At 48.2% G+C, this 27418-nt stretch overlaps 1 protein-coding gene across 1 annotated transcript; it reads left to right on the top strand.

The window, feature by feature from the left end:
• Positions 1-8006: 8006 nt before the first annotated feature.
• Positions 8007-17584, top strand: LOC135988487 (5-hydroxytryptamine receptor 7-like). Its single transcript, XM_065634488.1, has 2 exons — positions 8007-8515; positions 16813-17584. Exons 1-2 carry the CDS (start codon positions 8007-8009, stop codon positions 17582-17584), a joined length of 1281 nt encoding a protein of 426 aa, XP_065490560.1.
• Positions 17585-27418: the final 9834 nt, after the last annotated feature.

Raw genomic sequence — 27418 nt, 5'->3', positions numbered from 1 at the left:
AAGAGGAGCCAGGCACCTGGGATGCAGTTTGCATTTTTGCCGTGTACCATTTCTTGGTATGAAGGACACAGAAAAACGGGTTGTTTAGGGTGGTTGTGTCTGGGCTTTCTTCAAAGGGGCGTGAGTGTTTGAGGGTATTTCCCTTCTCAGTGACCTGCTTTGATTTAAACAGAAAAGGGAGCTGGCACATTCCTCCCTGCAGTTTCCAGCCCTATAAAGGACCAAAATATCTCTTCCCAGGTCTGATGGGGTCTGTTGCTGCCCCCAGATCTGCATCGGCCGCTGCAGTAAAGCTGATAGGAAAGGCTCCATCAGCCCCTGTCCACTGTGTTTTGGGGGGGTTGAGGACCTAGAGACGGACCAGAAGGGAAAGCAAGAAAAATGCTGCAGCCAACAAGAGCTCAGGTATCTTGAGTGCTTTGTGTAAAAGTCAAAAAAAGCCATTAACTGCCCCTTTTTATGTTTGTTTGGTTTGGGTGGGTTTTTGTTTGTTTTCTGGCAAGCAGTTTGCAGCCCTGAGCCTCTCCAAGCACTAAAACCTGCTGTTTTTTCATCAGGGATTTAATCTGCTGAGAGCAGGTGCCATCTAGAGGACACGCAAAAGAAGACAAGGAGGAGTTTCATTTCCAAACCTGCAATACTTTCTCCACCACCCCGAACCACCTGCAACTTCCGAAGGGTCTCAGCCCACCTCTGTGATGCTCGGCTGGTTGTGTTGGCTCCAAGCGTGGGGAAACCAGGCTCAAAACGGGGAGCTGGTGGGTGCAGGGCTTGGCCAGCCCCAAATCCAGGACAGAAAGTATCTGGAATCGCGGAATCATTTTGTTTGGAAGAGACTCTCAGGATCACCAAGTCCAACTGTTCCCCAACCCCTGGCACTGCCCCATGTCCCTGAGAACCTCATGTCCGTCTGTCCAACCCCTGCAGGGATGGTGACTCCAGCACTGCCCTGGGCAGCCTGTTCCAATGCCCCACAGCCCTTTGGGGAAGAAATTGTTCCCCAGATCCAACCTCAACCTCCCCTGGCGCAACTTGAGGCCGTTTCCTCTGGTCCTGGCGCTTGTTCCTGGGGAGCAGAGCCCGACCCCCCCTGGCTCCAAGCTCCTTTCAGGCAGGTCAGAGATCAGAAGGTCTCCCCTCAGCTCCTGTTCTCCAGCTGAACCCCCAGCTCCCTCAGCCGCTCCCATCACACTTGTGCTCCAGCCCCTCACCAGCTCCGTTCCCTTCTCTCAACTCGCTCCAGCCCCTCAAGGCCTTTCTTGGCGTGAGGGGCCCAAAACCATGGACCAGAGGAGCCTGCACCAGGGTTTTATTTTGTTGGTTTGCTCTAAGGGAGGCTGTGAGCTCACCTTTCGGTAGGCACATAGAATCATAGAACAGTTTGGCTTGGAAGGGACCTTCAAAACTCATCCAGTCCAACCCTTGCTATGAGCAGGGGTGTTTTCAACCAGATCAGGTTGCTCAGAGCCCCCTCAAGTTTTCAGCTCTAGGTGGGCCACAATGACCTGAAGCAACCTTCCTCCTTCTCGTTGCTCTTCAGAGGGCCATCTGCTGCTGCATTTTAGGAAAAGTTTTGCAAGGAGTGCTTGCTCTGCATCAACTTCTTCTCTCATTCCTGAGTTGGAATGGTCTGGAGTTATAGCACCAGCTCCACACATTGAGGGGGCCGGTTCAGCGCTGCGTGACTCTGCGCCAAAAAAACTACATCAGCACCTACCTCACTGCATATAATTAAAATCAGGCTCTACCCAAACCCTTGGAGATGGTGGATGGAAGCACAGTAGGTGGAGATGCTGCACGTCCATCACTTTGAATAAATAATGAGTGCTAATGATGCCAGTCGCTAATAGAAGTATGTTAAGTGGGTGACTACAGCTATGAGCTGGAGCTACAGGGCTGAAGGGTTTGTGTTGGAAACTTCAGCTAAATCCTTCAGTTTTGACCCTTTTCTCTTTTATTTCAGGCTTTTTCAGTCCCATCTGTGCAGGACGTGGGATGAGGCACTGGTGCTGCCAGCGTGTGGCTTGCACTGACTTTACCTACGATGGAGCACAGAGAGAATTCTTTACGAGCCCTCTCAGATGAGCAAAATTTGCAAATCATGGGCGATTTAAGCACGAAAAGCTGCTTGCTGTCTGTGCAGACTCCAGCAGAGGGAGCGTGGCTGTGTCTGATAACATTTGTGCCCGCTGCTCTTCAGAAAACGCACCTTTTCTTTTGAGATGAGCTATCTGGATGTCTCCTTTGGATGGCGTTTTCCCACAAGGTTCTCAATTGCTCCCTGTCTGCTAAAAGAGCAAAACGCATGAGGTGCCTTTATGAATAGATTAAAAGTCAATTTATTTTTTTAATTATTTTTCTGTTTTAGGGAAGTCCAGTGAGAAAAAAAAAAAAACAACAAACAGAAGACTCCGCTCTGGGAGTTTTAAGTCACAGGTAGGTTGTTAATTTATCAATGTTTTGTTGGCTTTTCCCTTAGTAGAAGAAGGATTTATGCAGAAACACTTTTGCTGGTTGGATCCCATTGCTGAAGTCCTTTGGTTACTGATGTCACCGCTATGAGACAAGGTCCCCTGGCCCCCACGGGGTGTTGAGCAGTGTCCCCTCTCTGTGTCCCTGCTGTTTTCCTCCTTCCCAGAGGTTTCTGCAAGGAGCCAGTTCCCTATAGTGCTGCTGCAGTGCAGAGAGAAACCAAAGAGACAGGAGGACGCAGGGATGCTCAGGTGGGCTGAGCACCTCACGCCTTGGAGGAGGGACAGGGAGGAGATCATCCTCTGTTCCAACCAAAGCTGTTCCACTTCAGTGCTAATATATTTCATTTGGGGTCTCTTCTTCGAACACTTTTTTTTTTTCCTTTATGGAATTGTGCGTTGATTTTTAAAGGGTATGTGTCATTTGAATATTTAAATGGAGCGCTTCGCTGTCTTCTTGAGCCTTTCAAGTGCCTCAGTTCCCCTCCGAGATCCAGTTTGTTTGCCACAGACCCCTGCTGGGCCCGTTCCAGTGGGTGCCGAGTGACTGAGAATGGTCACCCCAGGCTGGACCCTGAGTCTGGAGGTCCATTGTCTGGAGACCCAGCCATCTATTGGGTACCACGTTCCCACCACACTGAGATGGTGTTTGCTGGGTGAACACCTCTGGGCAGCTGGGCTTCAGGCATAGAATAGTTTGGGTCGAAGGAACCTTCCCGGCTCCCCCAGTGCCCCCCCTGCCATGAGCAGGGACATCTGCACCAGCTCAGGTTGCTCAGAGCCCCGTCCAGCCTGGCCTGGGATGTCTCCAGGGATGGTTCAGCCACCACCTCTCTGGCCAACCTGGGCCAGGCTCTCACCACCCTCAGGGCCAACAATTTCTTCCTCATGTCCAGCCTGAATCTCCCCTCCTTTGGTTTAAAACCATCACCCCTTGTCCTGTTGTAACAGGCCCTGTTGAAAAGTCTGTCCCTAGGAAATGCTCATCAATCAAATCTCATCAGGATGAGACAAGGCTGTCTTCAGGAGTGGGAAGCCTTGGAGGGAAAGCAAGACACGTGTCCGTGGAGAGGAGGTGATGCCTTGGGCATGTTGAGTCCTTGAAATGTCTCTGTCACCGTGATTCCTGACTGCAACCACTGGGGAGAAGCACCACGGCGTCTGCACGTGGTTTGGTTATTGGCCACCCCTTCGTGAAAGTGGATTAAGACCCTTCTGTTTCCAAATCAGAGCGGGTTTAGATACCCCAGAGCCGTTCATCGGGACCTTCTTTGGTGGTAAGTGCAGTCCTTGGTGATGCTCCTTGAAAGCTGATGGTGTCAAGTGATTAATTTTATCTGCCTGGGCAGGCTCTGCCTGTTTGCAGAGAGAAATGTCAACACCTGTGATACAGGGAAGATTGCTTTGGGATGCTAGCCCTGAAAATATTGAGAGGTTTAGGACCTTGGAGTTAATGAGATTTATCAGAATTTGCATATTAATAACTGTGCCTATTACCTTGCCATTAGAGTTAATAGGGTGTCATATTAACAATTAACAGTTAATAAAATAGCTACTTTAATGGTCATTTGTACATGAAGATGGAAGAACATATCTGGGTGCTGCCTTCATGACACAGCAGGAGGACTTTGTCTCTTGTCTGCTTGAAGATGGAGGGGGAAAAATTTGGCTATTTTGGGTCTTCAGGGTCTCAGCTTTATTCTGCAAGGACAATTTTCTTTGGAGTTCATCCCTCATGCTCCAGTAACATCCCTGCTTCTCCAAATCTGTGCTCCCTTCTCAGCCAAAGGGAGAAATCTATGGTTAGCAGCTAAGCTAAGGAGCACTGGCCATTTCCTCCCCTAATTACCATTAAATGCGATTAGTGCTTCCCAGGGTGTCCCAGGAGTAAGTGTCTTAGCAAGGTCATCATGGCCTGCAGCTGGAGAAATGTTGCACTGAGAGTTTTAAGGAGAATGAGAATTATTATTTTTAATTCTTCCTTCATGCAAAAATTGGCATTTTCCCTACTTTCCTCCCAAAAATCAGCCAATGCAGAGAACCTATCCTCCAGCCGCTCACCGCATGTCCCGTGAGCTGGCTGGTGGCTTGCTGCCCTTGGTTTTCCAGGGATTTTGCTGTGCCCCAAATTATCAGAGCTGCTCATTCTCCCTGGAAATGGGCGGAAAAAACCCTCCTCTGGAGTCCCTAGATGCACAGGGGTTTCAGAAGGCAGAAGCTGTGTGTTGCATCCTAAAGAAATGGGGCTGGGATGTGAGAGTGGGAGCTTAACTCCACTCCCTGAAAGCTATTGCAGGATTTTGGAGGTTCTACCGTGTGTAAAAGATCAGCCAGAGCAAAGGGACCATGAGTTTCATCACCTTCATAAGCACCTTCTCTCCTTCCATCCTCTGCCAGAACGTGAACTCGACCGCCGTGCGTAAGCTGGCTGCTTCCCAGCGATGCATCGAGAGGAAGAAAATCCCTCTCGGTCTCTCCTTGCTAATGCACAGGAGCTGCTCTCCCAAAGGAGAAACTGGAAAAAACCCTCCTGCCTGTCCCCCACCCCGTATCCTTCCTGCCAAACCCCGGTCCCAGAGCTGGAAAGCAGGACAGGGGTTTGCAGCTCATGCACAGATGGTTTTCCTGAAACTCTCCGGGCAGCTGGCGAGAGGCTGCCTTGGCATTTAACAGCTGGTCCTTAGGGGATGGTTTTATTCCTGGGCTAATTTGTCGGGGTTTTGATACTGCAGAGTCTTTTGGTCCTGCAGCAGGGGCTTCTGCAGATCCCTCTTTTCTCTTTGGAAATACAGGGTGTGTTTTTCCACTAAATATTGGTGAGTTCAGACTGGCCACTGGAGCAGCTCTTGGCTCAGGGTTTGCAGGTTGTGTTTGTGGATCAGTCCATTGTAGAATCACAGAATAATTTGGTTTGAAGGGACGTTCCCAGCTCCCCCAGTGCCCCCCCTGCCATGAGCAGGGACATCTGCACCAGCTCAGGTTGCTCAGAGCCCCGTCCAGCCTGGCCTGGGATGTCTCCAGGGATGGAACAACATTTCCAGGGATGGACATGTCATCACTCTCAAGGAAAAAAAAGAACACATGTAATGCAAAGAGCAAGAAAGCCAGAGCTTCAGCACACCCTGCCCTGGTGAGGAAGCAATTTTAGCCAGCCTCCCACGCAGACTGTGATGATTGAGCAGCAAAGGAGAGAGCCCAGTGTTAAGCACAGCCTTAGCAGCCCTGGTTTAGCTCACCAGAGCTTTCCTTGCTGATGTACTTTTTGCAGCGAACGTCTGCCCCAAAGATCTTGAGGTTGGTGCCGGCTTTGACCGGATGTAACGCCGTGCTCCGCATCTCGGAGATTTAAGGGTGTTTTTTCCATGATCAGCCCTCTGTGCTGTGACCGGGAGGGCTGGGGGGTGCTGGGGTGTTTGCACAGTGAGGGAGCTGGTGGCACCAGGGGTGGATGTGCCCATCTTGCTCTCCAGGTGCTTAGCATGGGCCAGGGCAGTGGGAAACACTTTCCAAGCCTGCAAACATCTCCAAAGCCGCCTGCACCTCTCCTGGCTGGACACCCATGACCCAAGGGGTGCAGGATGGGACCTGCGCAAGGGGACAAGCCCCACACTGTCCCCTCCCCACCCTGGGGATGCAGCAGATGGGCTGAGCTCCTGGGGGAGATGCCTTTAGGAGCAATCGATGCAGGAGATGACTCTGCTCTGCTTCTTTCGCCCAGGGAGGAACGAACAGCAGATGTTTGATACCCTGGGTTGAAGCGCCAGAGAGATCCCAGCACTGAAGCACCTGCGAAACACTTGGCAGAGAGAAAAAGGGATGTGGATCTCTGCATGCTCTTGTTTGGTTTGTTTATTCTCTCTATTTTGAGTTTACTAGGATAAGGGAAAGGCTCATCTTTAGGGCTGTGCATCTCCCTGGCTGTTCGCTGCTCTTTGAGCTGAAGGAATATGGGATCTCCTACAAGCAGGGAGGTGGAAAAATGCATGGAGCAGGGAAAGAAACCCTCTTCTGTAAAATAATGATTTAAGAAAAAAATGGGAGAGGGTGCTCTGGAAATAGCTTTTTGCCATACCCCTGCTTCTGTACCCTGCTTGCTGGGTTTCAGGCGGCTCCTCCTGCGCTAGGACTGCGTTCTAAAGCATCTTCTCAACTTCCAGCCTTGCCCTTGAGGTCCTCGCACGCTCCCCCCTCATCGCTGCAGGGATGGGGTGGGTGTTTGACCCCCCCATTCCTCGATCTTCGCTCCTCCCTGGGGCTCAGAGCGACCATCTGGGTCCCTGCCCGGGGAGAGGCGAGGGGAGGGCGGTAGGAGGGACCGGCGAGGCGGGGACGGGAGAAGGATGCTCCGGGGGTGGTTCTTCTGCTTGCTCGCCTGCCCGGAGCTCGCAGGGGCTCGCCTGGAGGATGTCTCACCCCCTCGGCACAGGTAACTCCGGGACCCCCATCACCCCAACCTGAGGCAGGATGGGGGGGCTGCAAAGGGGAGGAGGGGTTTGCAATCCCCCTCGGATTTAAACAAAACTCCCTTCAAGGGGAAAAAGGGGATTTGAAACGAAAAAAAAGAGGAGGATAGGTTGTGCATGATGCTTGGAGCCCTGCAGAGGGGTGAGCACTGCCCTAAAGTTTCCTTACTGATGGCCGGGAAATACTTACAGGGGTGAATACCCGAGTTGTGGGGGGACGATGTAGCTGCTCCCCATGTATCTCTGGGGAGGTGTGGGCTGGTGATGCTCCAGGATGCCCTGGCTGTTTGTGGTACCCTGGGGATGCTGCATGCGATGGATGCGCTCCCACCACGATCCCCCGTGTATCTCTGTGATGTGTGGGGTTGTGATGCTCCCGGCTCCGGGATGCCCCGGCCGTGCGTGGTACCCTGGGGATGCTGCATGCGATGGATGTGCTCCCACCGCGATCCGCAGCTCCGCACCGTGCTCCTGGGCGTACGGACGGTTGCATGTTGCCATCACGCACCATGTGCATGGATTTGCAGTCGCAGCTTTGAAGTTTGTGTGTTAACGTATGCAGGGGATGCAGCTGGTGATGTGTGTGCACAGGTTTGTGGCCGTGATTCGTGTTATCACATAACTCTTCGATATATACATACGAGAATATGCATGTGGTTGCATGGGATTTAAATGTAAGGATGCAAAGAAGTGCAAAATCAGCAGCACAGCTCGGCAGTAACACATGAAAATGTGGGCAGTTATGAGTGATTGCTGTTGTCTATCCTTCTGGAAATGCATGCAGATGATCAGTCAGCTGTTGCAGGAGGATTGGGCAGCTTGTGCTCCTTTAAAAGTGGAGAATGAGCTTTTTCTGAGCATCCTTCAGCAAACTGTGTGTCGTTGAGCAGTCTTGAGAAGCGGCTTCTTGCTAAGCATGTGAGATCCAGCTTTGGGAGGAAAGAGCTGGGGCTGGCGGGGGGAAATATTTTATTTTTTTAGCCTGCTTGTGATAAAATGTTCTGGTTTGTCACTGGAGGTGTCATTGCTGGGAAGGAACTCGTGCCTTTGCCCGCTGCGGTGAGCTCAGAGCATGTTGCTAAGGGCCAGCCCCAGGCGGTTTCTGGAGCATCATCTTCTCTTTGTGGAGAACGCAGAGCAGCAGCACCCAGCTCAGAAATCGCTCCCGAATCCATTCATGACTGAGGAACCCTCCGCCCCAACCGAGCCAGACCTGCTGTCCTCCAACCTCACCAACACGACGGACTGTGGCGAGGAGATCCTGCTCTATGGGGACACCGAGAAGATTGTCATCGGAGCGGTGCTCTCCATCATCATCCTCATGACCATCGCCGGCAACGGGCTGGTCATCATCTCCGTGTGCATTGTCAAGAAGCTCCGGCAACCCTCCAATTACCTGGTGGTGTCCCTCGCAGCCGCCGACCTGTCGGTGGCCTTCGCCATCATGCCCTTTGTGACCATCACAGACCTGGTAGGGGGAGAGTGGCTCTTTGGGAAGGTTTTTTGCAACGTGTTTATCGCCATGGACGTTATGTGTTGCACCGCCTCCATCATGACATTGTGCATCATCAGCGTGGACAGGTAAGGACTGACCAGGCGCTTGCCGTGTATTTGAGTGGGCTGGAATATAAGGGTGTTTCCAAAGGTTGAGGGCCACCAGGGTCATGTTGCCGGTTGGATCAATACTTCTGCCTGTGTTTTCCGGGTGCATGGGGTTGCAGAGGGTTTTCTGCAGGAATTAGGTGCCCCAGTTCCTTTGGAAGAGCTGGGCTTAAGGTGCCTTCTCAAGTAACTTCTCTAAGTTACTTTGCTTAGTCCTCCCCATCTAGGCAGCTGCTTCTCATTGTTCTTTCTTGCCTTGAGAAGCAGAGCCTGGAGGATAAACCCATGACCTGACCTTCTCCAGGGAAGGAGGCTGAACCATAAAATTATTCAACAAAACAACAACAAAAAAAACCCCACATGCACCTTGAAAATCCAGGTTACGGAGCTTCTGGAGCCTGGTCCTATGGGATGCTCTGCTGCTGCCTGGACTTGTGCCTTGGTGAAGGACATCGGCAGCTCCCCCCACCCCATCCCAAATCCCCAAAACCCCTCGTTTAGCCCGGTACAGGCATTTGTGAGGATTTTCTGGCTTCAACTCCCACATCGGGAGTTGGGAGGGAAAGGCTAAGCCCCTCTGGCAAACTGGCAAGACTCGGGCGAGTCAGCACCCCCATGGGTCTAATTATAGCAGCCTGCGTCATTAAGGACATCGCACTGACGAGTTGGTGGGCCGGATCCAGATCTGACGCGAGCGTTGGCTTTCTCAAGGGTTGGTTTGGGTTTACGCTGGCACCGCTGAGCCAGGCTGGTTTGTGATAAGCAGCTCAGGGAAGGAGACAGAGGATGAGATGTGTGTGTGCGCCTTCAGCTATAAGACCTCCCTGGCCACTCTCCCCGGGTGTGAAACCAGGTGATAAAGCAGAAAGGACAAAGAAAATCCTGCTGATGATGACTGAGTTATCCCCCAGCAAGCGAACAGCATCTCCTGCTCCGAAGCCCTCGGTCCCCGCCAGCCGCTGCTCCCCTGCGAGCTGCCCCGAGCTCCATCGCCCTGATCCGCTTAGAAAGCAAAATCACTCCCCAGGCACACGGCGAGGTCCAGTTCTGCTCTGAACTGGCTTTGTTTTAATTTAAAAAAGCCTGTTCATAAAACAGCAGGTGTATCGGGAGCTGGCAGAAGTCTGTCTCTGTTAGAGGGAAGAGGTTAAATGCAGTAATGAAACATGTCAATGTTTCCTCTTGATGACTGAGGAGCAGGGAAGCAGCTACACACTGGTCATATTGGCTTTGCTTTAAAAAAATCACCCTTCCCCTTCCTTTCCCCTTCCTTTCCCCTTCCTTTCCCCTTCCTTTCCCCTTCCTTTCCCCTTCCTTTCCCCTTCCTTTCCCCTTCCTTTCCCCTTCCTTTCCCCTTCCTTTCCCCTTCCTTTCCCCTTCCTTTCCCCTTCCTTTCCCCTTCTTTTCCCCTTCCCCACCCATCCCATCTCTTGGAGAAACACTTTTCCAAACACACACACAAATAGTACAGACCTTTCACAAAAATCACAGCAATTCATTCCGCTTGTCCATCACGTCCCTCCCACCCAATGTCACCGCAGTCTGAGGATGCCATGCAAGTGGGTGCCTCATGTTGACACTTCTCCACCTTTTCCTCTTGGAATGGGACCAGGCAGGTTTCTGGGGAGGTGTGGACATTAATGTCGGGGAGTCCACATGTGCCAAATCTTGGGCAGTGCTGAGGGTATGTAGGAAGGCAGGAGTTGCATGTGCATAACTCTAATCCTGGCTTAAATGAGAGCAGCCCCAAGGTGGGTCTAAGTTGGACCCATCGGTCACACAGCCAAGGAGGATGTCTTTTAGCTGGGTGATGCTGGAGGCACTTGTTGGTACACTTCCGTCTCCAGCAACCCGCACCTCTCTGGGGGAGATTCTCCACCCAGTTCACCCAGATGAGCTTGGTAAGGCTCTAAGGAGCCCAGAGGTTGCAGGGAAAGAAAACCATCCCAAAATAGAGGGACACAGTCCTGTGTCCTGTCTCATGGAGCTCTCGAGCACCTACTTAGCTCTGCTGCACCGTCTCTGAGTGCTGGCCACGCAAAACTCCTCATCTTTTTTTGGATGTTGGAGAGGAAAGGGGAGCTGCAGCAAAAGAAATAACAGAGGGAGCGGATTGCCAGGTGTTTTTTTACAATGTCTTGACACTTCTGTGCTTCTGACCTCTCAGCAAAGTGATGGAGGAAAAGCCTGTGATACAAGAGGCTGCCACAGCACCTGAGTCTTCTGGCACAGGCTTGTTCTTTGAGTGCATTTTCACAGGGACCATGACATGCTGGGAGCTCAGCTGGGCTGCAGCATCACCGTTTGCTCCCAGACCTTCATCCTCCTCAGCCAAATGCCTAATGGGGAAGTTGCGTGGTGAGAGGGCAATTGCTTGAGATGCATTTAGAGCCAGGGAAAAAGAGTGAAGGTTGTAATTTGACCAGAATAAGGACTGGCAGGGCAGACGGAAGGGGTGGAAAGTCCTCCCAGCTGTGTCCACCTCAGCTCTGGGTGGGAGGAAGGACATGTTGCGAGTGCATTGGGACTGGCACAGCGAGAAGTGATGAGCCTGGCTGGAAGATCAGAACTCTGGAGCACAAGTGTGATGGGAGCGGCTGAGGGAGCTGGGGGTTCAGCTGGAGAACAGGAGCTGAGGGGAGACCTTCTGATCTCTGACCTGCCTGAAAGGAGCTTGGAGCCAGGGGGGGTCGGGCTCTGCTCCCCAGGAACAAGCGCCAGGACCAGAGGAAACAGCCTCAAGTTGCGCCAGGGGAGGTCGAGGTTGGATCTGGGGAACAATTTCTTCCCCAAAGGGCTGTGGGGCATTGGAACAGGCTGCCCAGGGCAGTGCTGGAGTCACCATCCCTGGAGGGGTTGGACAGATGGACATGAGGTTCTCAGGGACGTGGGGCAGTGCCAGGGCTGGGTTATGGTTGGACTCGGTGATCTTGAGGGTCTTTTCCTACCAAAGTGATTCTACGATTCTGTGTCAACCCATCATCCTTGTTGGTCCCACACAGCAGTTGATGGGGATGGACTGAGGGAGAGCACAGATCCAGGACCACACCTGGATCTCCACTTTGGGTTAGGCAAGATTTTTGGTTTAGCTCCTGATGCAAACATTTCCAAGCACACTTTTCAGCTTCTGTGCTGATACAAAGCAGAGCTGAACCCAAAGCTAAAGCACAAGTATACTTGAGTTTGCAGAGAGCCTGAAACGCCTGCGCCAAAAGAGATGAAATAGTTGGTCATCTCAGTGAGGTGTTAACTGAAATTTCCACTGGTGACTTTAGCAAGCTGTTCCTCCTGCCTCACAACAAAAAAGAGGAGCAGCACTGGTGTTCCTCGGAAATATAAACATCTCCTCTAGTTCTGTCCCACATGCCAACTTGGTCAGCACTGTTTGACAGGTGCCTGTTTCTGCCAAAGAGCAGGTTGTAATTTTATTGATGGCTGAAGTGTCCTCATGTTTTGATTAGTTTAGGTATAAAAGGTGCTTGGTTTGCCCAAGATGATGGGTACTATTAAAATGTAGGCTGCTATTATTGATTATTAATGCAGAGCGCTTTCTAAAAGCCTCTAATTGAAGCTGGTAGAACTAATCTTCTCTGAAGGGGAATTTGATTGATTTTCTTTTAAATCAAAAAGGAAAGATGTTGGAAACATCTGTCTTTCTCTTCCATTTTTCTTATCTAAAAGCCTGCCAATGTTATAGATTCCTTATTGCCACAAACCAAAAAATCAGAACAACAACAAAAAAAAACCCTTTTGGCTGCTCAGCTTTTGATGAAGCTCTCCGTAAAACATGCCAAGCAGCTGACAAAAGCAGCTCCCCACATCCCACATATCACTTCAGGTTTTGCTAGTAAAAAAAAAAAGTCTCCATCCGTTTCTCAGGCAGCCCTGCTGGGGCTCTCCCTTCTCTCTGGCAAGTGTTTTCTACCCAAAATCAGACGATATACTCCAAATTGGCATCATCTCCAGTAAAAAGGATGCCTCCTGGAAGAGTTGATGGGATGAAACATGCACAGTATTTTGCTGGATTGCCCTATTTCTTTTTTTTTTTTTTTCGTATTTTTGCTGGATTGTCTTTCATCCAAACATGTCCCAGGCCAGGTAGGTCCCTGCACTGTATCTCCAGCATCCTGGAACGCATCCTTGGGATGCTCCCACCACCCCTGGCTTAGAGCATGGACAGGTGAAGCCACCAGCAGCTTCAGCCTCCAGCATCCTCCTCCTGGAGATTTCCTCTCCTTCAGCAGGATGGGGCAGGCAGGACATCAGCCTGGAAGCTTAAATTTAGCCCAGAGGAAGCATGGGATTGTGGTAAAACAGTGGGGCCAGGGAAATCCCAATTCTGGGCTCATTTGGGCTCAACCAACCTGTTAGAGCTGAGATTTTTCCTTTCCCAGTTTGCCAGCTGCAGAACGGAGATAGGGACACCTTGGAGAGATTTTTGTTTATCTTTTTATTTAATGCCGGGCATCAGAATTCAGTGATTACCATTGAGCATAGAATGAATGAACTGAATTGGCTAATCCGTGGGGTTGATGGTGGAGCTCAGCCTGGGGCAGGTCTCCTACCCCGCTGCCCCGGCATCTGTGGGAGCGAGGACATGGAAGGATTTTATTGCAGAAGGAACAAGCAGCTACACAATCAATTCTGCATGGCGGGGAGTCCTGCAAAGCCTCACAAAATGCCAGTAAATCGCCGCTCTGGGAACTGGCTTTTGTTACCTGCTTACCGCTAAACTTGATTAACAAGACACACACACACAAATTAAAAAATAAATGAATCAAAGCAAGAGAATTTGATTTAAATTCCATTGCGTGTCTGTGCAATCTCGCCTCCCGCGCTGCTGTAAACGCCGGCCTATTTTGAGGTCTTCTTCCGTCTCTCATCAAAATTATAAGCAAAGACCTCAAAACAGCCCCGCTTCCTCCAGCAGCGCCTGCACAAGGCACCCGCAGATGAAAAGTGTCAGCTTTGCTGGCTTTTTAAATCTTGTCACTGTGCATTTTGCTTGGCTAGCATGTAAATTCCTTGAAGTTTCAGCAAATCCCGAGTGGATCGGCTTCTAAAGAAAACCCAGTAATAGCATAATAAAGGATATCACACAACACAGCATATATTAGTTTGCAAAGTTCTTGGCTTGGGTATACAGAGGAGTGATTTTTTTAGGTGCTGAATTTGGATATGCAATGGCAGGGCACGGTTTTCTCCCAGCTTAGGGGACATCAAGTGTGCTCTCTCTCCAAAGCCTCTTCCTACAGCAGGAGGGATATTTGGTAGCATCCCTCCAACCTGCTCCCACCCATCTCTCAGAGTCATAGAATCACAGAATCATTTTGGTTGGAAAAGCCCCTCAAGATCATAAAGTCCAACTGTTCCCCCACCCCTGGCACTGCCCCATGTCCCTGAGAACCTCATCTCCATCTGTCCAACCCCTCCAGGGATGGTGACTCCAGCACTGCCCTGGGCAGCCTGTTCCAATGCCCCACAGCCCTTCGGGGAAGAAATTGTTCCCCAGGTCCAACCTCAACCTCCCCTGGCGCAACTTGAGGCCGTTTCCTCTGGTCCTGGCGCTTGTTCCTGGGAGCAGAGCCCGACCCCCCCTGGCTCCAAGCTCCTTTCGGGCAGGTCAGAGATCAGAAGGTCTCCCCTCAGCTCCTGTTCTCCAGCTGAACCCCCAGCTCCCTCAGCCGCTCCCGTCACACTTGTGCTCCAGAGTTCTGATCTTCCAGCCAGGCTCATCACTTCTCACTGTGCTCAGCCCAGGTCAGAAGAAGAAAATGGTAAGTTTTGGAAAAACAGCACCAAATCCAGTCCATCTCCATCTCACCAGGGCTTTTCCTGCACAGACAGGGCCCTGTGGGGTGATGGGGTTAAAAGCTGTTTCTTGTCCTGAGATGTTGTGTTGCCTTTGCATCCGTGAACATCGTCCTTCAGCCTGTACCACTGCTGGGCTTTCAAGCAGAATAGGTGGTCGTGGAGCGTTTTGCTTGGTTTGTGTGAGTAAGGCCAGCTGAAGAAAATACAAAGGCAAACAGGAAAAGAATAACTCAGTGAATGAATTCAAATTCATTTTATCAGAGAGTCAGGAGAGAATACTAAGGCTTTGAATTTATTTAGCAGTCAGGAGGAGGGGAGAATTGGATTTTTTTTTTTAATTTTATTTCTGTCTTCTTCCAATCTTGGGGGAGGATCTGGAAAAGGGAAATAATCAGAGAAGAAAAAAATCTAACACCTACAATGAGACTGATTGTCAGGAAAAAAAATAATGATACAACAGAGGTAAAATTCTCTGCAGAAATTTTTATCTCAGCAGAAAAGCTCCTTCTTCCCTGGAAAAGCTTTCACCTAAAAGTATCCAAACAGCTGCTGTTCTTAGTGCCCCTCTGGACTGATGCAGCTTATCCAAAACAATTAAGAGGTGACATGGTCTTGCCTAAAAATGCCTAGACATTCCTGATAGCAGGCAGGTTTGAATCAAAAAGGCTGTAACATAAAAGAAATCAATTTGACAGCTGGAGGCTTTTGCTGTACTGATTGAGACTAAATAGGAGGCAGAAGTTTTTCAGTGGGAACATTGTCTGACAGTGGCCAACTCCCTACTGAGGTATTAGTTTATAATCTTAATTTACCAACGAATATTTGGCACAATTTCTTAGTAACATGAACTCTCTCAATCAAGGCTGGGGATGGTTCAAAATTCTACCCCATAGTCTAACCAGGAGCTGAAGGGTGTTGCAGTTTCCAGCTCCTTTCAGTCAAGCTAACAAGGTAACTCCTACTCCAGGCATCAGGATTTGTGAATCTGTGGGTCACCACATGCTTTTGGGATGTCCTACTCAGAGATCCTCTCATTTTGTTCTCCAGGGATGGCTGGGCACCATCACCTCAGGAGATACGGGCCATGCAAGGGAACAGACTGCTCCAGCTGTTTGCAACTGGTGCTTGCTCCTGTCTTGGTTTCTAGAGGTCATCTCAAGTACTTGTTACAGGAACCTGTAGGTTTGTCCTGATATTGCAACCTAGATGGAAAGGGGAGTGATGGGTGTGCTGCTGACGGTGGTGTCTCCCATGGATGCCAGTGTTGCAAGATGCAAACACACTGTCCATCGGCTGAAGGCAGGTGTGAGTCAACAGCTACCAGTGTTACACCACAGTCCATCACCCCCCATCACTACCTTTGCTTTCTGTGCCCATCCAGAGACATCCTGAAGTCTTCCCAGAGGCAAGATTTTTCTCACCCTCAGGGCCGTCTCAACTGCAGGTTGTATTTCTTCTCCAAGTTCCCACGTTGCCTGGCTAAATAAGAGAAGAGTTTTGTCCTTCTCACTTCCCATTAAACATTGGTATGAGTCTATTCATTTTATCTGGAGTCAGTCCTGGTGTATCGTGGTGCAAATTTGACCTTGAAAGGACTTTTGATGTGCCAGGGAGGTTTAGGTTGGACGTTAGGAAAAAGTTCTTCACCCAGAGGGTGCTGGACACGGGAACAGGCTCCCCAGGGAGGTGTCACGGCCCCAACCTGACAGTGTTCAAGAAGAGACTGGACAACGTCCTCAGACACATGGTGTGAACTGTGGGGTTGTTCCATGCAGGGACAGGAGTTGGACGCCATGATCCTTGTGGGTCCCTTCCAACTCAGGACATTCTATGATTCTCTGAAGTATTACTCTGTGGATCACCCATCCCACTCCTGGGTGTTTCCCTGGGAAGTCATAGAATGTCCTAAGTTAGAAGGGACCCACAAGGATCATCAAGTCCAACTCCCGTCCCTGCAAAGGACACCCCCACAGTTCACACTGTGTATCTGAGGGCGTTGTCCAAATGTTTCTTGAAGGTATCTTGAGGGCATCTTCCAGTTGCTTCAACATTCCTGAGTAAAGTTACATGCCATGACTGGAAGCCGTTGCATGTTCTTTGTACAAACTAATTCTGGTGGAAAAACTAAGCTTTTTTTTTTTAAAGCATTTTTATTCCCAGGAAAACCATGCGGAGCTCAGACTGCACTCAGCTGTTAAACGGCATCTCATGTCATGCACGGGGTGGCTGCAAGAAAGCAGTGGGGAATAGTTGAAGCAGAGTGTTTAGACAGGAGAGCTGAAAGGGTGTGAAATGTATTTCACAGTCGGTGCCGCAGCTGCGTGTCTTCCGGACCACTTTCATTTGGGGAATTCATTTCTTGTCCCCACCCAGGGCTGAAATTCTCCTGTGACAATTAACAGCTGATTAGGAATGAAAACCTTGCAATCCCCCTGACACTTCGCAACTCTCCTCTTTTCCAGGTATCTGGGGATCACTCGGCCACTGACGTACCCCGTGAGACAAAATGGGAAGCTGATGGCCAAGATGGTCTTCATCGTTTGGCTCCTGTCTGCCTCCATCACCCTTCCTCCACTTTTTGGCTGGGCCAAGAACGTCACCGTGGAAAGAGTGTGTCTCATCAGCCAGGACTTTGGGTACACGGTCTACTCCACGGGGGTTGCCTTCTACATCCCCATGGCCGTCATGCTAGTCATGTACAGCCGGATCTACAAAGCCGCCAAGGTCAGCGCCGAGAAGCACCGCTTCATGAACTTCCCCAAGCACTATGAAGAGGAGGGCGTCTACTGCCTGGAGGCCTCCAGCCGGGGCCACCACAGCTCCAAGCGTACCAAAGCCGTGGAGGAATGCGCCACGCTCTCCAAACTGCTCCGGCAAGACCGAAAGAATATCTCCATCTTCAAACGGGAGCAGAAAGCAGCCAGGACCCTCGGCATTATCGTGGGGGCATTCACGTTTTGCTGGCTTCCCTTCTTCCTGATGTCAACGGCTCGGCCTTTCATCTGCGGCATCCGCTGCAGCTGCATGCCCCTGCGGCTGGAGAGGACTCTGCTCTGGCTGGGATACACCAACTCCCTCATCAACCCCTTGATTTACGCTTTCTTTAACCGAGACTTGAGGACTACTTTCTGGAACCTCCTGAGGTGCAGGTACAGGAACATCAACAGGAGGCTCTCCGCCGCCAGCATGCACGAGGCCCTGAAAGCCACAGAGAGGCACGAGTGCATCCTGTAGAGCCATGTCCTCTCGCCTAGTGCCTGACCAAAGGACTCTTGCCTCGCCATTTTAGGTTCCTTGCTTCTCTTGCCTCTCGGGGTTGCGATTCTCCTCGCCCTCAGTGGGAACAAGTGGGCAACCCTCCCTTCTCACCTTGTCCCAGGTTGGTGCTGAGAAGCCGTGAGAAAGACTGGGGAGTCCAAGGTCTACCACAGACTGTGGGCAAGTCACACCACCTTTCTGTGCCTCGGTTTCCCCAACTGTTAAAAAAAGAAAAAAAGAAAGCAACCCACCCACCCAACCAAAAAAAAAAAAAAAAACCACCAAAAAACAAAGCGCAAACAAACCCCTAAAAACTTGATAAGACTGTGGCTTTCCACCTTTGAAAAGGGCTCTAAGGTCTGTGGAGAGCACACAATATATGATGTAAAGATGACATTGGCTGCATGTCTCTATTAAATATGACAGCAGCTATAGGCTCTGTTGTAGATCCAAGCACTCATGCCATCCCAGCTTATATGGACTCTTTCCACCAATGTAATTGCATTTTACACACTGAGCTCATGTCCAGGTTTGCACGTCAGAGCAGTAATACCAATGACCCCATTTCCCCTCACACTGTAGCACTTGAAAGAGGCACGTTCACAGAGTGAAACACAGATGAACATGAAGTTTCCTTTATGGTTGGATAGGAAAGTCCAATGGTCTCCTCATCCGGGCAATGACCAATGAGCAAAGACGGATCTGTTTATTGGGTTGTACTGTAATTCATTCTCAGACAAGTGATGTGTGTTCATAATTTGTGGCTAATTGACTCCATAAAAGCACGCTTTGGTTGACAACAGAAAAAAAAAAAAAAATTTCTGTGACTGCTTTACAGTGCTTCAGTACGTTGTACAGCAAGCTTGAAAAAATATACTAAATGATGTATCTTTTTTTTAAAAAAAAAAAAAGTCTGGTTTCCTCCTTTTGGTGTAAATTATTTGGTCGCTTTGACTTTAAATTGCTTCTTTGCTTTTTTGTGGTGGGGGGACCTCCTGCAGTCCCCTTTGCTCTTAACCAACCAAAGCCTTGCTTTGCAGCCCCACAAACTCTTGCCTGTTTGTAGATGGTGTCAGTTCCATGGGGTCAGTGGTTTGAGCATCTCCCATCTGGGTTCTCTTGTGAAAGCCAGATGGTTCAGAGGCTCAGGAAAGGGGTTTCTAGCTCTCCTTCCACTACAGATTTTCTTTATCAAGCAAGAGCAGTGGTAGTCCCACCTCTTGCAATGTCATACAGTATGAGTGGCTGTTGGTGTCAGCTGTTGAATGTCTGGTGAAATCTTTTGTGTTCTCACTTCCTCCCTTTTTAATAGATTTTTTTTATCCTACTTCTTTTTATAGTTACATTTTCTATAGACACCCAACACAGTCTACAATTTAGACTGGCGAATCATAGCAGGAAAACTGGCTGAAGCCCACTGGGAATCTCCCAACGACTGAGAGGTCAGGCACAGGAACAGCAATGTGTCCAGATGTTCTCCAGCTCCTGTTCCTCACAGCTGGCACCAGAATTGTGCATGTGAACAGAGGAGGTGGTTGTAGTTGCCGTATGATTCTCCAGTGGGAAATGCTTAAAGATCAGACAGTAAAGAGACTTGAAGGAGGACCTAGTTGGGAGAGATCCTAAAGGTTTAGCTGGAGCCCTCCTTCATCTATTATTCCACCCAGGGGTTCTTTAAGAGAGTAGTGAGCAATTGTGCTAAGATGGTTAACAGCTCTCTTCTCTCTCTTCATTTTTTCTTTTATTTTTTTCTTTTCTTCTCCCTTCCTTCTTTCTATCAATCATCTCCCTGGTTTGCTGCCTACAGTTGTACATTGGTGTTAGGTTTGTACAAGGCTGCCTGAGCCCCCCATAACAGGACCATGTATTGCATGCTTTGCAGCCACGCTCAGTCCCTAGCCCCTACTGCTCAGAGGTTGCTGTACATCTCTGAAGATATATATTCTTGTCCAGGACGAACAAAAATTCCAGCCTTGCTGAACTGCCCAGGGTGCGTGCCAGCAGTACAGATCTGTCCTCCGCTGTTCTTTCAAAGACCAGTGCTATTACCCTGCGTAACTTGAGTGGTGACCCCGCGATGCCCTGTGGTCTTGCATCCTGCAAACCAGAGACCCCACCAATGCAATGAGACAGGGGAAGGCATGATCACAGGATCATTTTGGTTGGAAGAGCACCTCAAGATCATCAAATCCAACCATTAACCCACCCCTGGCACTGCCCCATGTCCTGAGAACCTCATCTCCGTCTGCCCAACCCCTCCAGGGATGGTGACTCCAGCACTGCCCTGGGCAGCCTGTTCCAATGCCCCACAGCCCTTTGGGGAAGCATTTTTTCCTAATAGCCAATCTAAACCTTTCCTGGTGCAACTTGAGGCCGTTTCCTCTCATCCTGTCATTTGCTACTTAGGAGAAGAGACCAACACCCTCCATGCTACAACCTCCTACCCTCACTCTCTTGCTTTCACAGTTCTCCCACATGAACTGGTGCTAAACCTTGCCACCACCTCTCGACTTCCCCTTGATGGCATATATTCACCTTGGTGCACTTGCTACTCATCACCCTTCCCCAGCTTGGTTGCAACTTCTCACGAAGCTTCTGCTTCCAAGCCCATACAAGAAGTCTCCAACACACCACATCCCTAGGGCACGGTCTGAGTGCCCGTCTCAGGAGCTGCTTATCAAAACGCCAGCCCTTTCCTCCCAGAAAACACTTGGGGCCATCGTCTCATCTGTCACAACATTTTAGCAGCAGCTGGTCGCCAGCTCTGCCCTGCCGTGGGGACATGAATTTGCTGCAGGGTCTGATGTCCTCCCTGGGCTCCCCCCAGCTCCCTCCACGCCATGGAGCTAACGGTGCCCTTTTGACAGAGCTGCCTGGATTAAAACTAACCAGCTGCTCATTCGAATTGTCTCATCAGGACGTGAAAGCCCCAAGACAGCCCATTTCATATTCACCACACAACAAGGCTCTGGTTTGTTCTGCGGTGCTGTATTTATATGCCCAAGGTCATTGTGGTGTGGTTTTACTTACTTTCTGTAAATTACAGGTTCTTAAACTGCCCTCAAAATTCATAATCTTAAGTTAATGTTAAGTTCCACTTAACACCACTATTCTGATAGTATTTCTAGCACTGCTTAAAAGTATTCTGCAGAAGAGCCATGAAACAGTATTTAAGCCTTTCAAAATGAAGTCATATGAATACTTTTTTCCTGATTTCATGATTCTTCCAGAAGAAAAAAAAGTAGGGGAAAGAATATGATTCTGGATGAACCAAAACGCAAACTTTTTCTAAGCAAGGAATCAAGCAAAGTTGTACATTTATCTTAAAAAAAAAAAAAAAAAAATCAATTTTTTCCTTACTTGGACTTGAATGTTTTGTTTCACTCAAGGCTTATCTGATAATCTTTTTTTTTTCCTTATACTTTCATTTTAAGCTGTAGTTGTGTTAAAAGAAAAGCTTTGTTCCCAGAAACAATTCTAACAGTTTGCATTCAAAGTCTTTAAACGTAATAGCTTCACTGAAACAAAACATTTTGCTCAAAAAATAATGACATAGCTTGCATTATTTTTCCAGTAGTAATTGTCTCAAGCTGTGAGACATCAGCTTAAACTCTTGCTTTTTAACTCTGAGATTACATTTTTTTAGGCTATTTAATCTAAATAATGTGCGTCCCAAGACACCAAAGCCTTTTGTACACGAGTGAGCACCAACCATTTAGTTAAGCCAGTCAAGATCATTGTAGATGAGCCACTAAATCATGTTGAAAATACTCTGTGGTGTTTGTGCGTTTTTTCCCTTCTTATTTATTTATTAAAAAAAAAAAATCAGGAATCAATGCATTCAGCATCTGGGAAAAAACACAAAACAACACAAAACCAAACAAAACCACAAACCAAACCAACAACAACAACCCAACAACAACCCACAAACTTAAAATAAACCTGAGCCATTTCAAAATGGATTTTGGCATGCATGCATGTGCCTAACCAAACTATGTAAGATTTAAGAGAAATTAGCTCTGTAAGAGTTCGTGTTTATGCAAAAACCTGAGCTCATGGAGAGAAGTATCAATTTAGGAGGACAAGAGGAACTTTCATGGGCAATGAGAGAGTCCCAGCAGACTCGCAGCAATGCAGTGGAAAAGAATAAGGAGCCTCGGGCAGAGAAAATCGAAGCAATTCAGGCATAAAACGAGCTGGTCTCGAGTCAGCTTTTTATTCCACTCTGTGTGCAAGGGAAATACTTAGAGAAACATAGGCAGAAACAATTTGGGGAAAAAAGAACAAACCCCTACAGCCCCCCAGCTGGGGCTGGGAGGTTTTTGATAATGATTGAGCAAAGCCAGGCAAGATGAGCTGGAGATGTAACAAAAAGTCCAAGGCAGTAAAAGCTGGCATATCTCTTCCCAAAAAAGCGTGAAATCTCCCCGCTCTCCGAAATCAGCACTTTGTGGATGGGTTTGGCCGAGAGAGGCGGGTGCTGGAGATTTGCACGAGCAGCTCAGCAAACCCACCGTGCTCTTCATCTCCACTCGGGTCCAGCCATCGCTACCATCTCCTGGTGATCATGTAATATTAAGACAGCTACAGCACATCCCTGGAAGCTGATCTAGTCCAGGATCCTACCTCAAGCAGAGACCAGAGGCAGATTCTTACAGAGAGAGACTGAAAACCAGAGAACCTGTTGTGGTATCTCTAGCCATCCTTTCTGGTCCCAGCAACTAAAGGTTCAGCAATTTGCTGAGCCAGAAGTGCTCTTGTAGTGTTTAATAACCTCCAATGGGTGCTTGCCTTCTGAACTATTTCTGTTTTTCCTACTCTGCCATCCTGAGGCAACGAGTTCCACAATTTAATTACTCTTCAGGTAAAGAAGTATCTTCCTTCACTCATTTTGAACATGCCATCATGTAGGGATAGGATGAGAGGTCACATATTTAAACTGAAAGAGGGTAGATTTAGGTTAGATAAAAGGAAGAAACTCTTCACTATGAGGGTGGTGAGAGCCTGTCCCAGGTTGGCCAGAGAGGTGGTGGATGAACCATCCCTGGAGACATCCCAGGCCAGGCTGGACGGGGCTCTGAGCAACCTGAGCTGGTGCAGATGGCAGGGGTTGGAATTGCATGGCCTTTAAGGTCCCTTCCAACCCAAACAATTTCATTATTCTATGATCTGCTGAGCTCATTAGGCACTGGCTAATCCTTGCATCAGGAAGAAGGATGAGCATTCTTTCCTGTTCACCCTCTCCAGGCCAGTTCTGATTTCGTAGACTTCTACCACATTCTTCTCTTCGAAATAAAAAGTCTATCCAGCCCATAAGTACTTCTCCAACAGTAGATATACGGAGATGCCTTGGGAAGAATATTAGAACAAGGACAGTCTGGATCATATGCCTTCCCACTCTCCACTACTTTCCAAGCATCCAACCATTTTTAGTTCAGGAAATTCCCCACTCAGACATGGTTTCTGTGCAAACCTCCGTGTGACCCCAGGGGTTTTCCACAGAAAAATGCCAAATCTTGCATCTGGGACCAGATCTCCTTCTTTGGAGATATTGAAACCTCAGCTGCATCAGGCCTTGAGCTACCTGATCTACCTCTGAAGCTGTCTTTGCTTTGAGCATGACAGTTCAGAAACCTCCAGGTTTCCCTTCCAACTTCAGTATTCTATGATTTGGATGATTTGTCTAGTTTTCCATGAAACTCATGAAATATTTATCACCCATATTTTTTTTGGCGAGACAATCTATAGATCTCCTACCCTCTATGTGAAAAAGCTCCTATTTTGAACCTTCTAGTAGCATTTAAGTTGAAAGTCTAATAAAACTGAAAGTCAGCCACGCAACACTTTCTACCTGTGTTCCTGGTTTCCCTCTGTTTTATTGCCATTTTAATCTGGACACATTTCATATTCACTATGCAAGATCTTCAGCTGCCTGACTCTATTTCTTTTATCCATCTTGTGCATCGCTCTGAGACAGAGCTTAAGCAAAACCCCAATAACACCAAGTGAATGGGCAAGTCAGTTCTATTATATAAAGTCATCTTGTGGCATATAATTAAGGCAACAGGTGGCTATTTCCAGCCTTTCTCATGGCACACAGGGAAGGAAGCAGACTCTGCTCTGCTCAGAGAGTTCTACTTTCTTTTAATGACTACAAGATCTTTCATGTAGAACATACGATTTCAGAAGAAATCAAGAAGAAAGTGGGAGTTGAAAGATGATGTTGTACAAATGCCTTATTATGTGAAGAGCTGAATATATCTTGCAAACAGCCAGTTTTCTCTAGCTCTCTTTTGGTTGCATCAATACTTCTCCCTGGGTGAACCTTGCACTTGGCCCCTTGGTCATCAAGGTGGGCAGCCATTTACAACACAAAAAAAACTCGCATCTGGGTTGTTTCCATGTGTTTGCTGTTTGAGAGATGTCCTTCTCTGTGACAAAAGTATCACAGATCTCTTAAAAAAAAAAAAAAAAGGGTGGGGGAGGAGGAAAAGGCAGGATTTCCCATGGAGAAATAACTCTAGGAAGGGTCTCGTCACTCTACAATGGATCAGGTAAACTCAAGAGGTCTCATGAAGCAGCTGACCCAGGGGTGGAAGGAACAGCTCATAGGTGGTGACAATTAGACCAGGGCAGGATTTGCTAGTGGCAGGCACAAAGAGGGTCCCTGTGCACGGGATGTGGAGAAGGTGGAGTTGCATCACTGACCAAGGGGCTGACATCCAACCTGACGGAGGACGACATTCATAAAATTGCTTGAGCTCCACGTGCTTTGACTGCTGGAGGAAAGCATCGCTTGGGTGGACAGGTAGCAAGAAGAACCATCTGGAAATATGGTCACTGACAGAGTCAGGATGTATTCACACTATTACAGCCAGATCAACTCCCATGATTTATGTGCTAACCCTGCTGGGTTTCATCATCCAAGTGCTGAGTTTAAACCCTGAGCCTATCACCCTCCAAGGCATAGAATCATAGAATACTTTGGGTTGGAAGGGACCTCCAAAGCTCATCTAGTCCAAGCCCCTGCCATGACCAGGGACATCTTCACCCAGATCAAGTTGCTCATCCTCATCCCAGGCTGTTTCAGATAGGCTCAGGTTCAGATCTGGGCAGCCTACACACACTGTACATTTTCCTGCTCCCCTTGCCAAGCACATGGACCTTGGATCTGCTGCTGCGTGACTTGCCAAATAGCTACTCTAGCAATTAAAAAAAAGGCAAAATCTCTATAGGCTGCAGTGTATGTGTGTGTGTGTGTATGTGTGTGATGTGCATGTGTGGTGCTAGTAGATAGATGGAAACTTGCAATACTTGCTCCAGCCCATGCAAAAGATGATTAAAATTAACTATTTCTGGGTGATAAGAAAGGCTGTATAAAAAAATGCTGTATTTGGCTACACTCAGCCTCTCTGCCACTCTTAGCTTCATATCTCTGACCCTTTGAACGTGGTCAGCAGTCTGTTAGCACAGCAATTAGGAAAAGAGGGAGGAGGAGGGTGGCCAAATGCTAGACACTTGGTGACAACATGTGACAACACAGCCATGTGCTTGTAGGTCGTTAGCACAGCTCACGAGGACTCTGCTCAAAGCTTGTGATTTTTCTGTTTGAACGCAGATGACCCAAGTGCCAAATGTACATTTTTAGATTGTGCAGTGCCTTGGTCATTTAATTCACAGACTAAAGCTTTGGGCAGCATCTTATGTCATGTGCCTGGTGTGAACAAACCCAGCCATATCTCTAGAAGATGCTCTCCCTAAATTACTGTGAAAATTAATATCCTGGGGTCTTTAAGCAGAGCTTTGGGAAATCTTTTTCATATCTTCTTAAAGGCTGAAAGAGAAACATTCCTTATAACAAGCCATGTTCTTTCCAAGCTCAGAAAAAATCTGAGCTACATTTGGAAATTGATGCAACTTAAAGAAAATGGTTCTGGTTGACTATTTAGCTCCTTGGAGACATTAATCAGAGTTTAGCGCTGTCACTTCTCTGGACTCACTTCTCTGCTATATCTTCAAAAGGCATCAAAATGCCAACTGCCTTTAGCAAGAACAAATCCAGCGCGTGAACAGACTGATGTGTTCCATGGTGCCTGCAGACAGGTCGTTCCTTGGGTGCAGTCCAAATACCCATCATCCTGGGGACCACCGACATCTCCCCCACCTGTGATGGCCTCCATGCCATGGCCAGCACAACAGCCCGTGGGGAAACAACTCAAACAGCACTTTGGACCAGATTTGGGGCTGTCTCATGTCTCTGAGCCAGGTTAGGCCAAACCAAACCTCCTAGTCTGGTGGAAGACTTGAGGGAAGATGAGTGCAGAGACCCTCTGAGTCTTCAAGGCTGCCCAGATATCACAAACCCAGGGCTGCACAGAAGCAACATCAACAAATAAATATGTCATTTAAATTAAGAGCAATTAGCATGGGGCTTGGGACTGCAGGATCAAACCAAGGGATGGAATTGCCTTTAAAACAGCTGGGAAGTAGATAGTTCCAGGCAATGTCTGTCTCTGTAAGGAGCTGTTCATGCAGCTCTGGGAGAAAAAAAAGAAGTATTTCAGATGTGGTCAGCAAAGAGGCGTCTGTCCACAGCAGGGAAAGACTGTTGCCCACCACCCATGTGTGTGTCTGGATGCCAAAGTAACAGGTTGCTTACAAATCCCACTGGGAGGCATATTTTCTGAAGTTTGTCTTGCTGTTCTTCCTCACTTCTTTATGTTTTTCCATTGGCTATTAAATGAAAATTGACTAGAAGTGTCTGATGATGATGAGTCCTTAGTTTAACAACAGGAACACTAAAAAAACATTACAGTGCTGGAAAGAGAAAACATTTCTCTCTTGGGCATCTAATACAGTTCTGAAAACTGATTGTAACCAGAAACTCCATGGCACTATCAGATTTTAGCCCAAAGACTCTCCAAAAATTAATTCAGACTTTTCCTGCCCCACTAATTTACAATGCAAGGTTGTTTTCTAACAAGCAACACCCTATAATGCCTTTTTTAGAATTAATCTAGGGTTGCATCTGTGGTTGGAAAAATTTTAGCAGGAGTAATAGAGATGTAACAGAGAAAGCATAAATATCACTGTGAGAAAAAGCTGCAGGAATCAAACATCAGAGAAAGAAAATCAAGCAAATAACAATTCAGGATGTGTGTTGTTTTACAAAATCATTGTGATGGAGCACATTTCCACCTCTGTTTGTTATATAGCATATATATTTTATGAAACCCACTAACATTTTTTAAAAAAGCTTCAAGGAAAGACATATCAACAAAGATGAACTACTAGTAATACTACCGAGCCCAGAGAAGAATAAAGCAGCACAACCATCAGATGTAGAGTAAATCAATATCTCTACACAATCCCATTATTAGGTTTGAATTCCATCACCCAGTCTTCTAAATCACCAAACGGAGCTGTAAGAGGAGGCAAGGGGAATTGTGCCTTCTCCTACTCTAATAATACTGTGCAATAAGTGACAAAAAAAGCACCTGTGCTCAAACCTAAAGGCTAGCAACTCTTGGGCATGGCCACTGCCATTAGCACATTGCTGCCCAAAACAGCCTGTTCTCTGACAGATAATTTTGCAAGACAATATTTAGGGCATTTCACGCCTGGGGAGATATTCTTCTGGCAGCTTCCCCATGTAAGGATTGGCATGCACACGTTGTGCATCTGAATTAGCTCCTCTCATACCACGGCTTGCCCAGAGATCAGCCACAACCTGCTCTTCAACTCGCAGCTCTCGTGGCTGAATTCACTCTCATGTTGCAGAATTTAGGTACCCGGCTCAGGCAATCAAAT

The sequence above is a fragment of the Caloenas nicobarica genome, chromosome 4, assembly GCF_036013445.1.
Source record: "Caloenas nicobarica isolate bCalNic1 chromosome 4, bCalNic1.hap1, whole genome shotgun sequence".
Taxonomy (NCBI): domain Eukaryota; kingdom Metazoa; phylum Chordata; class Aves; order Columbiformes; family Columbidae; genus Caloenas; species Caloenas nicobarica.
The sequence above is the reverse complement of the archived record's forward strand: the minus strand, read 5'-3'. Positions and strand labels throughout refer to the sequence as shown.

Coding starts and splice junctions, on each gene's coding strand:
- LOC135988487 (XM_065634488.1), top strand. CDS start 8,007: ATGTTGCTAAGGGCCAGCCCCAGGCGGTTTCTGGAGCATCATCTTCTC. Junction 8,516..16,812: donor TGCATCATCAGCGTGGACAG/GTAAGGACTGAC, acceptor CCTCTTTTCCAG/GTATCTGGGGATCACTCGGC.